This window comes from Zingiber officinale, chromosome 6B (genome assembly GCF_018446385.1).
Source record: "Zingiber officinale cultivar Zhangliang chromosome 6B, Zo_v1.1, whole genome shotgun sequence".
Lineage (NCBI taxonomy): Eukaryota > Viridiplantae > Streptophyta > Magnoliopsida > Zingiberales > Zingiberaceae > Zingiber > Zingiber officinale.
Window position 1 is genome coordinate 94,997,361 of NC_055996.1, and position 13,207 is coordinate 95,010,567.

The window sequence follows — 13,207 nt, forward strand, 5'->3', positions numbered from 1 at the left end:
ATCGAAGGGAACTACTCCTACTGCAGGTGAGAAGCAACTCACCGAGCGATCTTAGACTTACAACCGGAAAGGAGAAGTCTAGGGTTCCGGATAGGTGAAGATTTCCGTGATCCCTTGCGGCAACACCTTCTCCTCGATGAAGGGGACTCGCGATTGTGAAGATCTCACCGGGAAAAACCCTCGACGGCCGCCGGAGACTAAGCTAAAGCTTCGTATTTCCTTCGCTCGGCAGAAGCGGTGCCGCCGCATGCAAGGAGAAGAGGAAAAGAATTTTGAGAGAAAATTTTAGGTTTTCCTCTCTTAACTTAACCTCTTTTTATAACCTAGGGTTATTTTATTAAATATTATACCTTAAATATAATCCGTTCTTTCTTTAATTAACAACAGCCGCTGGCACAGTTGGTTGGCTGCGTTTTGCTTAAGGCGCAGCTCACGGGTTCGATTCTCGGCTGCAACCATTTTTCTTCCTATTTATTCCCTAATCATTAAGTACTGCTTAACTAGAATATTTCCCCTTCCTTAATAAGGAATGCCCGCTAGCACAGTTGGTTGGGCTGGTTTTGCTTGGGTCACTCCGACCCGAGGTCGTGGGTTCGAATCTCACCTTCAACATTTTTTTTTTAAACTTCTTTCTTTTTGTAACCCTACTAAACGACCTCCAAAAATTACATAAAAATACTTTAAAAATTCCTAAAAATCTCTAGAATATTTTAAAAGCATTTCCAAATATTTTTATGGACATTTAGAACTTAAAATAGGGAAAATTAGGTCGTTACAGCTCCGAATAATTTTAGTCTTAAAATTTTTCATATATTATAGCATCTACGAAACTATAGTTGTTACAACTATATGACAGCTCAATTATATCAGCTACGAAACCGTAGCTGCTACAAGTGTGTAGCAACTATAGGATCGTCACTATTATAACATGTCAAAAGTTCAGGATTTAACCGGGAAATATAGTGGCATTTTATAAGGGCATGGAGTGTTTTTTTGATGATTTGGAAAAACAAAGGATGTCTTTTTATTTTTACCTAATTATCTATGTAGGAAAATAGAAGAGGTGTCTTGGTGTAATAGTAAAATTATTATTTTATGACTTAAAAATCATAATTTAAATCTTAAAAATAATTTATTGTAAAAAATAAAATAAAATTATGTACAATAAATCTTATTCTTCTTCTTCTGAGTCCTATAGCGGAGCTTTGTTGAAATTTTGGGTGGTGGGATTAAAAAGACTATCAATGAGTGAGTGATTTTGGAGCTCAAATCTATTTCCGCCAAATTGGACAAAAAAAACAATTGAAGGGAAAGTATGGAGAACGAAATGACACGAAACGCCTCCTGTCGTATATATATTTACCTATCCCAAACTTTATCCTCAAGTTTATCCCGACTCCCTTTCTCCCCCTCAGTCAATTCCCACCCTTTTTCAAATCCCATAACTTTTAGCCACGTCCTCTCCAATCGTCAAGTGGGGTCCTCGGCGTTCTATAGTGGAAGGGCGATCTGGTAGAGTGCGGCAGTGTGTGGCGTCAGCATCGGCAAAGTTCCTCTGCATCCTCCGACAGTTTCAGCGTGCGACGCCAATGGAGTTTCCCTTTAAGTCATCGATCATTGTCGTCATCCAAATGGCATTCGAAAATAATGGATTTATGGGTCTCAAACAGCTAGAAATCAGTCCATTGGCTGGTCATAAAGTGTGTATTGCAGTGCGATTTCTGGTGAAAATGCCTCTGCTTCAATTCCAATCTCTAACTTTTCTTTACTAGGCCTACAACTATTAATGGATATTATATTTATAGTTGTTCTTGGTATAATCTATCAAAGAAGGTATATATATAAGAAATAGGTTATAACATACAAACATAAGGGAATATATGTTTGAATATAGAAGTTAAATTATTTTATATAGGGTTTAATCTTATCATAGTTTGTGAATATGTATATTCTTATTGTATGGTATTATTTTTTATTTAACCATTTAGAAACATATACACCCATGGGCTTATTAGAAACTTAAAAATAAAAAGCATTTCTAGGTATTTCAGCGGAGTATTATTAGAATTTTGAAGACATTTGTGATGTTTGATTTTCACATTATCAGTAAAATAATATAAGTAAAAAGAAGATATTTCTTTAACAAAATAAGCATTATATATTGACCCCTCAACTCTGGCTTCATTATAAACATTAATCATTAATCTCCTAAAAAATCGTTCAAATTGATACATTCATCTATATTATACATGACCAACTAGTTGTGCCTCATAAGGTCGATGAACTGATAGATGTTCTATTAAATCCAAAAATTGGATGGAAATATGTACTCAAGTTTACACAATATTAAAGGAATTTCTGTTTCTAGCCCAAGTATTTCTACTATCATAATAACCTCGATGTCAAATCTTTAAAAAAAGAGACTCAATTCTGTGAGTACTTACTAAACATTATTAGGAAGTAAGCCATAAAAAGCTATTAGAATAAGTATTTGCATGAACACGTGATAATCATGACTTTTCATTCCAAATATTTTTAATTTGTTCATATGCACACATCGAGTCATATTCGAGACATACCCATCAGAGAATTTAATTTCTTTTAACCAACTACATAAAGTTCACTTACGTTGTCTATATATTCAATGTATAATAAGCTTTTGAACATTTATTAGTTGTTTTATTCTCATGCAAGTCAGGTCTGATAACTAACTCTTTCAATTTCTCACATGATTTTGTTGTCTTTGGTTTTTCCAGAAACATTCATCACAGTATTAAAGATATTATCAAAAAAAAAAAATTCTCAACATGCATTATATCTAAATTATGTCAAATGAGTAGATACTTCTAATATGAGAGTTCAAAAATATATTTCTTTTCTTCCAACTATATTTGCATACTCTAATAATGTATTTATTTAAATTATCATAATCCATTTGAGTTACTTGTACAAATCCATAGTTGTCTATATTCTCAAGTATTTTCTCTCTTAACTTGATTACAGGTGGAATTTTTCTGATCATTTCATTTTTTGTGAACTCTTTCTTATTTTGCTAGAAAGGGTGCTCTTTTGATAAAAATTATGAAGATTATCAAACTAAGATATCTACCCATTGTAGGTGAATAAAAATACATCAGATTTTGTCATGTAATGAGAACATGTTAATTTACCAACCGTGCTCCATCCTGACAATATTAAGGGAGTGTTTGGTAGAGCATCTACTAAGCACTTCTTAGATTCTAACTGCATGGAAGCACTTTTAAGTGCTTGTGAATGTCAAATTCTACTTTAGTTTCCATAACTTTTACTGAAAAGCTAGAAGCAAGAACTTTTTCTTGTTCTGCCATTTTGTTTATGGTCTAAAATTAAAAGTTGACATTTATATCCTTAATAAATTTATCATTTTACATAATTATCACCCTACTTTTTACTTAAAATAATAATTATATTTTATTAAGTATTTATTTTTTAAATAATATTTTATACTTTTATATAATTTGTATTTTCAAAATTTTTTATACATATTTTTTTTTGTATTTATATAAATTTTGTCATTTTTTATATTTATTTTTTTATTAATTTTATATATTTTTTCAACATTCGTGTTATAAAAAAATTTTGATTTTGATATAATATTCAAAATATAATAATAATTATATAAACACATTATTATTAATGGTGGATCAAAATTATATTTATATAATTAAAAATAATAATTTATATAGTTTAACGATATTATTTTTATTTAACTAAAAAATTATATTTGGAAGTAATTATTCATCGAACATTTATATTAACTTTTGATTTCTATTTCCAAACACTTTATACTTTAGCTTCTCACTAACTTCAAAATAATTTATATAAGAATCATTTTCAAATAAGAAAAAGCTCTCCTAAATACTTCCTAAGTATATTGGAAAATCACTAATCATCTAAATAATAAAGTAGCATGTAAAGTAAAATTAGTTTTACTTGCAATATCATAAGTCTCTGACCCTATATTCAATAATTCATTCAGTTTGACAATCATATGTTAAAAAAAACATATATCTTTTCTTTCAGATTCTTTGATCCTAATATAAGCATAGTAAGGAACATAAATTCATTTTTCATGCACGTCCATGGCGGTAAGTTATATAGTATTAATATGACTGACCAAGATGAATATTATTATCTAGATTGACCAAATGATTGAAATTCATCAAATAAAAATTTTAATTTCACATTACGTGGTTTCATTATAAAGGAGGAAAATATTATATCAAGATGTTTCCATACAGGGGAGTCAGAATGATGATACACTATATCTTCTTCATGTATATGCTCTTGATGCAACCTCATGTGGCTTACTGTTGCGACGGATGCATACAAGTGTTGCAATCTAGCAGTTAACAGGAAGTATACATAAATTTTAATAAATTCTTCTTCTTCCCTGATATGCAATTACGTTGCTTATAGCGTGGATAGTTACACATTCTGTATTCAATAAATTCACTGTCTTTATTTATACAACAATCAATTGTTTCCACAGGCAAACCTAACCCCCTAGTTAATTTTTTTGTACTATAGAAGTTATCGTCTTTATGTTATCATCAAAGAACAACAATATCAATTGAAAAATATTATTATAATATCATTTTGAGAAATGATGTTCAATAGCCTTGTAGTAGCTGATAGTTGAGAATAACTAGAAGAAATATCTTTCCACACTTTTCTTTTACTAGCTTTTAACATGTTTTATAGTTTCTGAACTTCAAGTGTTAGTATTTCATCTATATTCGACTAATCGATTACATTTATCACATCATAAATCATTAATTATATTGTATTATCATTAAATGATGAAATAACATAAGGTCCAGATGACAAAGAAACAGAAAGTCCAATTGGCTCAAACAAATAAGATTCTTCATAACAGTACCAGTTGTAGTCATTTGGTACAAAATCATTTCTACCTAGATATATTTTCAAAGTATCTTCATTGCAAAAAATTGTATTTCTATATTTACAATAATTACATAGACACCATAATTGGTCATCATTCATACACTCCGGATAACACTTAGTAAATTCCATAAACTTTTTAACTTCATCAAAATATTTTTCAATAATAAATCTATTGTTTAACCCATTATACATCGCAACTTTATTCATATACACGGTAACATAATGGGATATAAATTTACAATTTTATTAAACATATAAAACTAAATAACTATGCATGCATATAGTTTAAATTTAAACTTAATTAAATCTTAAAATAATCATTCATTATATACCTCAAATTGGTGCATGAAGAAGCCAGCTAGAGTCTTTATGAAGAAAACGCTTGCACAAACAACACATGCACAAACAATATTAGGAAGTCAACAATCCCATACAAGTGTGTTTAAAACAATAATCATTTTCAGAGCTCTTGGTCGACCAAGCTCGCAGCTAGGGTAAGCTGAGCTCAAGCCTAAGCTCGTGGCCGACCAATCTCACGACCTACCAAGCATGCCAAGCTCACCCAAGCTCATGGCCGACCAAGCTTAGGCCCACTAAGCTGAGGCCAGCCAAGCTCGTCGCTAGGGCCTAGGCCTACTAACCTTGCGGCCTAGCCGAGGTTGTGCCCGACCTCACGGCCATGCCTGAGACGATGGTTGCTACACCTCGTCGTACTTAGATGTCGAAGAGGGGAGGGGAAAGTAGAGGGAAGAAAAGAGAAGTTTACTATCCCTGGCTGGAAAAGATAGGAGAAGCCAGAGCAGAGGTGACGTGGATGAGAGAAGGCGGAGAGAAATCAGGTAAGGGAATGATTTACGGAAGGGCATGAGAATACGAATGAGATTCGTTGAAGTAAAGAATGAGAATGAGGAGTTTTGAATCCGTGGGATTCATCATTCCTATTCCTCTCATTTTACTTGGTAATGGTCCAATTCCATATTTGAAGGTTTGAATCCGTGGGACTTATCATCAATATCCCAAACCAAATACTAACTTTCAATCTCATTCACATTCCTCGCTTCCATTCCCTCCAACCAAGCACTTGGTGAGATTGAGAGAGGCCGTGCTAAGGAAAAGTGCAGCGGTTGGATTTTAGGATTTTTTTTAATGACCAAAATTTAATTCGGTTGTTATTTTAGCTAAATAAATTTCGTCACTAATTCTGTAACTAATTATGCGGTTTCTTGTAGTGAGAAATATCAGACTCGAGTCATAGTTAAGGATCTATGTTGTTCAAAGTTTACCTTTAAAATTAACTCCTTTGATGAATTTCAAATTATTGTGTTATTTGATAAATATTAATATTAAAGTTAAGAGGTTCATGTTCGTGAATTTTAAACGGACAAGTGCAATGAGTAGAAAATTTAAGATTCAAATTAAAGGGAAAACTAAAATGGAACCAAATCGAAGAACATTTTTATATATAAAAAAAAGTTTTTTTCACCAATTTAAACCTGATGGAACCGTTTTATTAAAAAATCGGCTTGGTTCTGTTGTCGGATTCGAATTACTGATAGGCCCCTAGGTGGAAATGCAAAACTGAAAGGTGTAGTAAATAAAAATAGTTAAAAATATGAGGGTCAAAATAGAAGTTCCCTGCATTTTTCCAGTATTAAAAGGAAGCGATCGGACAGTTTTTTCCTGGCTTCTTCCCTTCCCTTCCCTTCCCTTCCCTTCGTCGCCGGAAAAGGTGAGTACGCTAACGAGGCCACCACTCCCAGAGATATATATATATATATAGAGAGAGAGAGAGAGAAGATTGGTGCACCGCGAGAGATGGCGCCTAAAAGCGCGCCGCTGCCGGTGTCGGATCCTCCGCCGCAGTCCGTGAATGGCGCAGACGGAAGCGCCCCCATTTTCCTGGGATCTTCCATGGGTAGGAGAGGTGCCTTCGCGGCACTCTCCTACATGGTCTGCGCAGGTCTTTGTCTCCTCCATAACTGTTCGATCCTCGATTCCTTTGTCCTCTCCTTGATGATTCCTTCTTATTCTTGATACATGAAGAAGGCTTTCCATACTTGGATTTCATTTCTTCTTTAATGTATTGATTTGCGTTTCTCCTTGTTATTTTTCACCATGCAGCAAATTTAGAAATTGTGCCAGAGTTTAAGCTCGCTTTCTTATTGTTCATCTTTCAGATATTCTTTATGGCTATGTGGTCGTGTTGTTCAAGAGTCGTGAGTGAGAGGACAGTCCTGGAACACAAAAAATTAATGCGACTTAGCAGCCATGTTTAATTTATTTCTGGAAACAGGTTGAACCACAATTACACTGTTTACAGATGGTGACGATTTTACGAGTATTTGATAGTATTTTTTTTTACTGGATTTTATCAGCCAATCACATGGTATATTGGTCTATGACGGATCAGAGTAGATTAAAAACAAGTTAGAAAAATCTTGTTATAAACCACTTCATCTTTCAGGTTTTTGTTAACGATTTTAATAGTCGTTCGTCATAGAACGTGATGAACAGTGAGTAGTTCTGATTCTGTTTGTAATTCTTGATAAAATCTCATTCTATGGCCATTGTACTATACGCACTCAAGTTAGATTAGTTTGAGATGAATTGTTAATTTTTTCTAAGCATACCATCTGCAATTGATAGTAAAGGACCTACTTTAATAATGGTACAAACAATACGGAAAAACTCTGTTGCATATCATGCAATGAAGTTCTTGTCAAAGTGCATCAGCAAGACCTTTGCAAGACTAGGAACTGTAATCTGGTTGTTCCAAGAATATTGTCATCCATGGAGATGAGTTGAATGAGCTTCAATCAATCGAAGAATTGACTTTCTATGAGATCCTTCTGATTTAGGAGCAGCTTCTTCTTACCCATTGAGTATGTTCTGTTTGTTATAAAAGGCAGTCCGATGCATGAAGGTCCTGCCATGCGGGGTCCTAGGGAAGGATCCATTGAATGCAACCTTACTCTGACTTTTGAAAGAAGTTGTTTCCAGGATTCAAACCCATGCCCGTTTGGTCACAAAGCAACAACTTTATCGTTGCGCCAAGCTCCCCTTCTATGTTCTCTTTGTTATATAAGACAAAAACAATATTATATTCTATTTATGAATGGGTTTACATATGCAAGGGAAAAAAGTAAGACCAACAGTAGGTTTCAAATTTTTGGATTTGGCTACATGAATTTATCCAACCTTTGGTACATGAGCAAAGAAACAAAAAAAAAAAAAGCAGGAAAGTAGCACATGTCATAAGAAATGACAAAATCAACCAAAAACCTTTTTTTAAAAAATATTTTATTCTTTAATCTTGATGAGTATATTTTTCTTACCATTCTGCATGACTATATGTTTTGATATACCATTGTTTGCCACTTTTGTGATAATTGTCTCATCTATATATGTCCCCTTTTTTTCAGTTCTACTGGTTATGTTCAATAAAGCAGCTCTATCTTCATACAGCTTCCCTTGTGCTAATGTTATTACTCTATGCCAGGTATGCCATTAGTTCTGTAATTTTCACCTCGAACAAGATTTGTTGAACACTTGCACTAACATAGCTTGATTACATGATCAGTATATCTAATGATTGCATGATAAGGAGTGGAAAGAATGAATCAGTTAGGGTATACCTTCTTGAGTGGAGGAATAGGGGAAAGACAGGAACAATGGTGAGAAATGGAGGGGAAGAAATGGAGAGGAAAAGAATCTTCTTTGTTTTGTCTGTCTTTGAAAGAGAAAGAGGGGATAATGAGAAAAAAACTTTCAAATAGCTCTTTGATTTGTCATTGCTTCGTTTAACATTTCATCTCAAACTTCTCACATGACACTTATTTCTCATGTTAATCAGATACTACACAACAACCATCATGTGTTGACTACATGCATACACTCCATTGCAAGATTCTTATGCTAGCATTGATCGACTGCTCAATGTTAATCCATTAATGACCTCACAAAACTTGCCCTAGCTTCCTGCACCAAATCTAGTAGCCATAGTAGGTTCTTCTACTTCCTATATGGCCCATGTTTATAGCGTCTTCTTCTTGAACAATAAATTTACTTATTTCTTTCTCTTCATCTTTTTTATAATTTGATGAGTCCAACCAAGGGTCAAGTTGTGCTTTCTATCTTAGAGAAGACCTAAACAAAGGAAACATCTTTTTCTCATTTTTCTAGGTAAGAGTCCAGCGAATCCTTATGTTTTTTTCCCTTAATCCATTGCATGTTATTTTATGTGCTACTTTTTAGGAAGCTTACTAGAAAGATTTGTTCCTATGACTCTTGATCTTAGTTTCCTTTCTTTGTTTTATCATTATCCTCTTGTCATCGATATTCTGATTTGAGGTCAAAGGGATCTTTTCAGCTGGTGCTTCATAATTATTTCCAAAGCTTTGCCTATGTCTTTTTTTTCTTGGTCATATCGTAATCTACATTGTAGAAAAAATCTATTTCGCTTATAAGTGTTTGTTGAGTTTATGTAACAAACTAAACATAGATAGTATCTATGTCCATGTTTAGTTTGAATGATAGAAATACAACATTTTCTTCTCCAAACTTAACAGTTATAAATTTGTTAAGATGCAATTTGGAAGTCTATGGGTTTACATGGGGTTTTTTATTGTTTGTTTTCTATTAAATTAAAATTCTTGTCTCAGTGGTTTTCTTTGTCATAGATTCTAAGAGATCTTTGTAACCAAAGTCTATTATTACTAGCTTTGACAGTTACTTTTGGGATTTTTTTTTGTTTCGGCTAGTGCCTGCCTAAATTTCCTCTTTTTTTCTGTCTCAGTTTTTGCTATTCTAAGCTCTGTTTTCCTAATGTAATATATGCTAAACATTTTTTAAGGTTCAAAACAAGGGACTCCATTCTAAGCTCTATTTCCATACACAAAAACAACTACTAAAGCAAGTTGATTTAAACTATTTTCCTCATTTACAACATCCACCTCATGGCGCAACGGTAAAGTTGTTGTCATGTGACCAAAAAGGTCACGGGTTCGAATCCTGGAAATAATCTCTTGCAAAAAGCAGGATAAGGCTGCGTACAATGGATCCTTCCCCAGGACCCGCATGGCGGGACCTTCGTGCACCGGATTGTCCTTTTTTTTTTTTTTTTTACACCATCCACCTCATTTCTCTGACTATATAACATCCCTGATGCTCATTTTGTTTATAGGCCTTCTCTATTTTATACAATTTCAACTAACTACTCTGTCTAAGTCAACTTTCCAGTTTAAATAAAAACATCACAGAATTGAAAAGAACAAGAAACTAAAATCAAACAAATTGTAAGAAATAGAAGTAAAATTGTAGCCACAATTAGACAACACTAGTTAAAACTTCTACTGAATACTGAATCAGATGAAATTATGACTTTAAAGGAACTAGAAAATGTTCTCCAGTGGAACACGCTACGTGCCTAGGTAGCATTTGAAGGGAAAACACATCAATAACTTTTTTTTTTGGCTGGATAACCTCATCTCACTTGCTACTTATTGTTTGTCTTCCAAATATTTCCTCTCTTGCCTTTTCATAACCTCTAATTACTTGTAAACTGAATCAATTTAAGTTCTATCTGATTTATCACCATAGATTCAAGGTTCAGGTCATCTAATTGCGACCTCTATTTAGCAATACAATCAGCTTAACCAAGAATGCACTGTTTATTTTGTGCGAGGATAATATCACATGAATGAAGCAACAATAATATCTATAATAAATATCATAACTATATGACCTGAAACCTAGTTATATTTCCCTCGTTCTCTTCATGTAAAATGTAGGAACCTAGCTCCCATCTGGAATCCTCTTTTTTTTTTTTGTTCTTTTCCCAAAGTCTCTCCTGTTTTTGAGATTAACAAGGATTTGTTGGTCTTGTCTAATATGTATTCTTTTTCTCAATAAAGTTCTTGTCCTTTGCAGATGATCTGTTCAACATGCATTCTTTATGCAATGAGGCGCTGGAGGATAATTTCTTTTACAACTGGTGAAGCACATAAAGCAAGCCTTGTGCCACTTCAAACAGTCTTGCATACCCTTCCTCTTTCCCTTGCATATTTGCTTTATATGGTACAGACTACAGAATTTAACAATGATCTTGTCTGTTTTTCATTCCCCTTTTTTCATATCATATAGCATCTACTGCTTTTTGCTGAAGTTGGCTACTATGGAGTCTGTTCGTGGAGTAAATGTCCCAATGTATACCACCCTTAGGCGTACAACTGTTGTGTTTGCTATGGTTGTTGAGTACCTAATCACAAGCCAAAAGTACTCATTCCCAATTGTTGGAAGGTAAGTTGATTTCTCTTAATTTATGTCCTTGCAGCTGGGACCATAAGATGCAATTGGATCATGCATTCAAATTTATAATGGATTTGCTTCAGGATTAAATTTGTTTAAGCAGGGAGCAGTTTTCATAATTTGAAAAGATAGAGGGATTGGAGCCCATATATGCAATTTACATAAATTGTTTCTTTAGGTGTCAATTGTGTAACACTCATTTGTGGGTATATGCACCCTTAGCCGGAGCTCGAGACCTATCCTTTGATAATAGACTTTGATTGGACTACTGGTTCGCAGTGTTGCATTGATCGTCTTTGGAGCTTTTGTTGCCGGAGCTCGAGACCTATCCTTTGATATTTATGGCTACAGCATAGTCTTTATCGCCAACATGACAACTGCAGTTTATCTGGCAACTATAAACCGTACTGGTATATCTGCATATTTTCAGTGGTTCTTCTATTTCCATCATGTTTGTTGGATCTGTCTTTTACGTTCAGTTTCATGTCTTTTTCCAGGAAAAACCACTGGACTCAATGGCTTTGGGCTTATGTGGTGTAATGGTATAGTACAATGCTGATCCATGTTTAGAACCTGTAATTCCACCGAAATCATTCAACAATATAGTTTATCAAATAGGTGGAGTTCAAATTGTTTAATTGACTCAGGAATAGTATGTGGACCGATTTTGTTTTTCTGGACATACATTTATGGTGATTTGGAGCTCACAATAAACTTTCCCTATCTTCATTCTCTTGGATTTCAGGTGAGTTTCTTTCCATACAATGTATGTACTCAATATTTTATCAGTCCATTCGAGATCTTTCTGTTATGTATTTGAATAAATCTGGAGTTGTCAGCTATATACAATCTGTAGAGGCAACTTGACATTTTTTTTTTCTTATTTGCTTTGCAGGTTGTGATGCTATTTTCTTGCATTTTGGCATTTTGTTTGAACTACTGTATTTTCTTAAATACCACATTGAACTCTGCACTGACACAGACAATGTGTGGCAATCTGAAGGTTTGTTCTTCCTTTTCAACTTACCCACCCCACTTTCCATCTCCATTAATCTGCGTATTGCTCCAGGATCTGTTCACCATTGGACTTGGCTGGTTGTTGTTCGGTGGCCTTCCTTTCGATAGGGTAATTTCATGTTTCTTCCTCTTCTGCAATACTTTCATTTACTCTCTCAGTTAATAAAGTACCATGCTGCTTTTCTTCCAGTTGAATATTGTCGGTCAAATCCTGGGTTTCATGGGCTCGGGTTTATACGCCTACTGCAAAATCAAGGGGAAGTAGCATCTGCAAGTTCTATTTCAATAAAGAGATGTTTTCATGTTTTGTTTTTTTCTTTCATTCAAGTGAACCCTTGTAGGTTACTATCTTTTGGGTTAATATCGAGGGTTGTTTTTGATAAGTCGCAGTCATTCTCATCTTTGAACATGATCCCAGCGCCATCACATCACATGACGAGGTGACCAACTTCTTTCATCTTTTCAGTGCAGCAACAGCACATACTACGCCTGCTCCCTGTACTCCACGCAGGCTTATTGAATGAACTACATCATCTGATCATTTATTGTTATTATTTTGATTTTTTTTATATTTCTTTAGGTATTATTAATTTATCTTCTCTTTTGCTCGTAGTTGTGGAAGTTAAAATACTAGTAGTAAACTATAGAAGATATTCTGATCCTAAGTCCTGTGAAGCACAATAGCAATGGCATCTTGGAGGTTGCTGAACTTGGAGCTATAGCATTCCAGAACTACAATGAGTGATGCGGCTCCTTTGCTCGTGTGGGTTCTTACTAGTAAACTCATTACTCCTTTCTGTCCAAACGACTTTTATGCCTGTACGTCTTTTATGCCTGTACGTCGACACACATCAGTGGACGTTGGCGATGGCCACCCTCTGACAGAATGCTAAATTGAGAAGATGAGAGGAAAGTGAGAGTGCTTGCGCATGAGTAA

At 34.2% G+C, this 13,207-nt stretch overlaps 1 protein-coding gene across 2 annotated transcripts; it reads left to right on the forward strand.

Moving 5' to 3' along the window:
* Nucleotides 1–6,635: 6,635 nt before the first annotated feature.
* On the forward strand, nucleotides 6,636–12,663 carry LOC121990441 (UDP-N-acetylglucosamine transporter UGNT1-like). Of its 2 annotated transcripts, none has more exons than XM_042544573.1 (10): nucleotides 6,636–6,907; nucleotides 8,370–8,446; nucleotides 10,876–11,022; nucleotides 11,111–11,244; nucleotides 11,533–11,663; nucleotides 11,751–11,795; nucleotides 11,901–11,998; nucleotides 12,149–12,256; nucleotides 12,323–12,379; nucleotides 12,461–12,663. In XM_042544573.1, exons 1-10 carry the CDS (start codon nucleotides 6,763–6,765, stop codon nucleotides 12,533–12,535), a joined length of 1,017 nt encoding a protein of 338 aa, XP_042400507.1. In that variant the 5' UTR covers nucleotides 6,636–6,762; the 3' UTR covers nucleotides 12,536–12,663. The 2 variants fall into 2 exon arrangements, with proteins under 2 accessions (XP_042400507.1, XP_042400508.1); XM_042544574.1 differs by lacking the exon at nucleotides 6,636–6,907 and adding an exon at nucleotides 7,141–7,240.
* The last annotated feature ends 544 nt before the right edge of the window (nucleotides 12,664–13,207 follow it).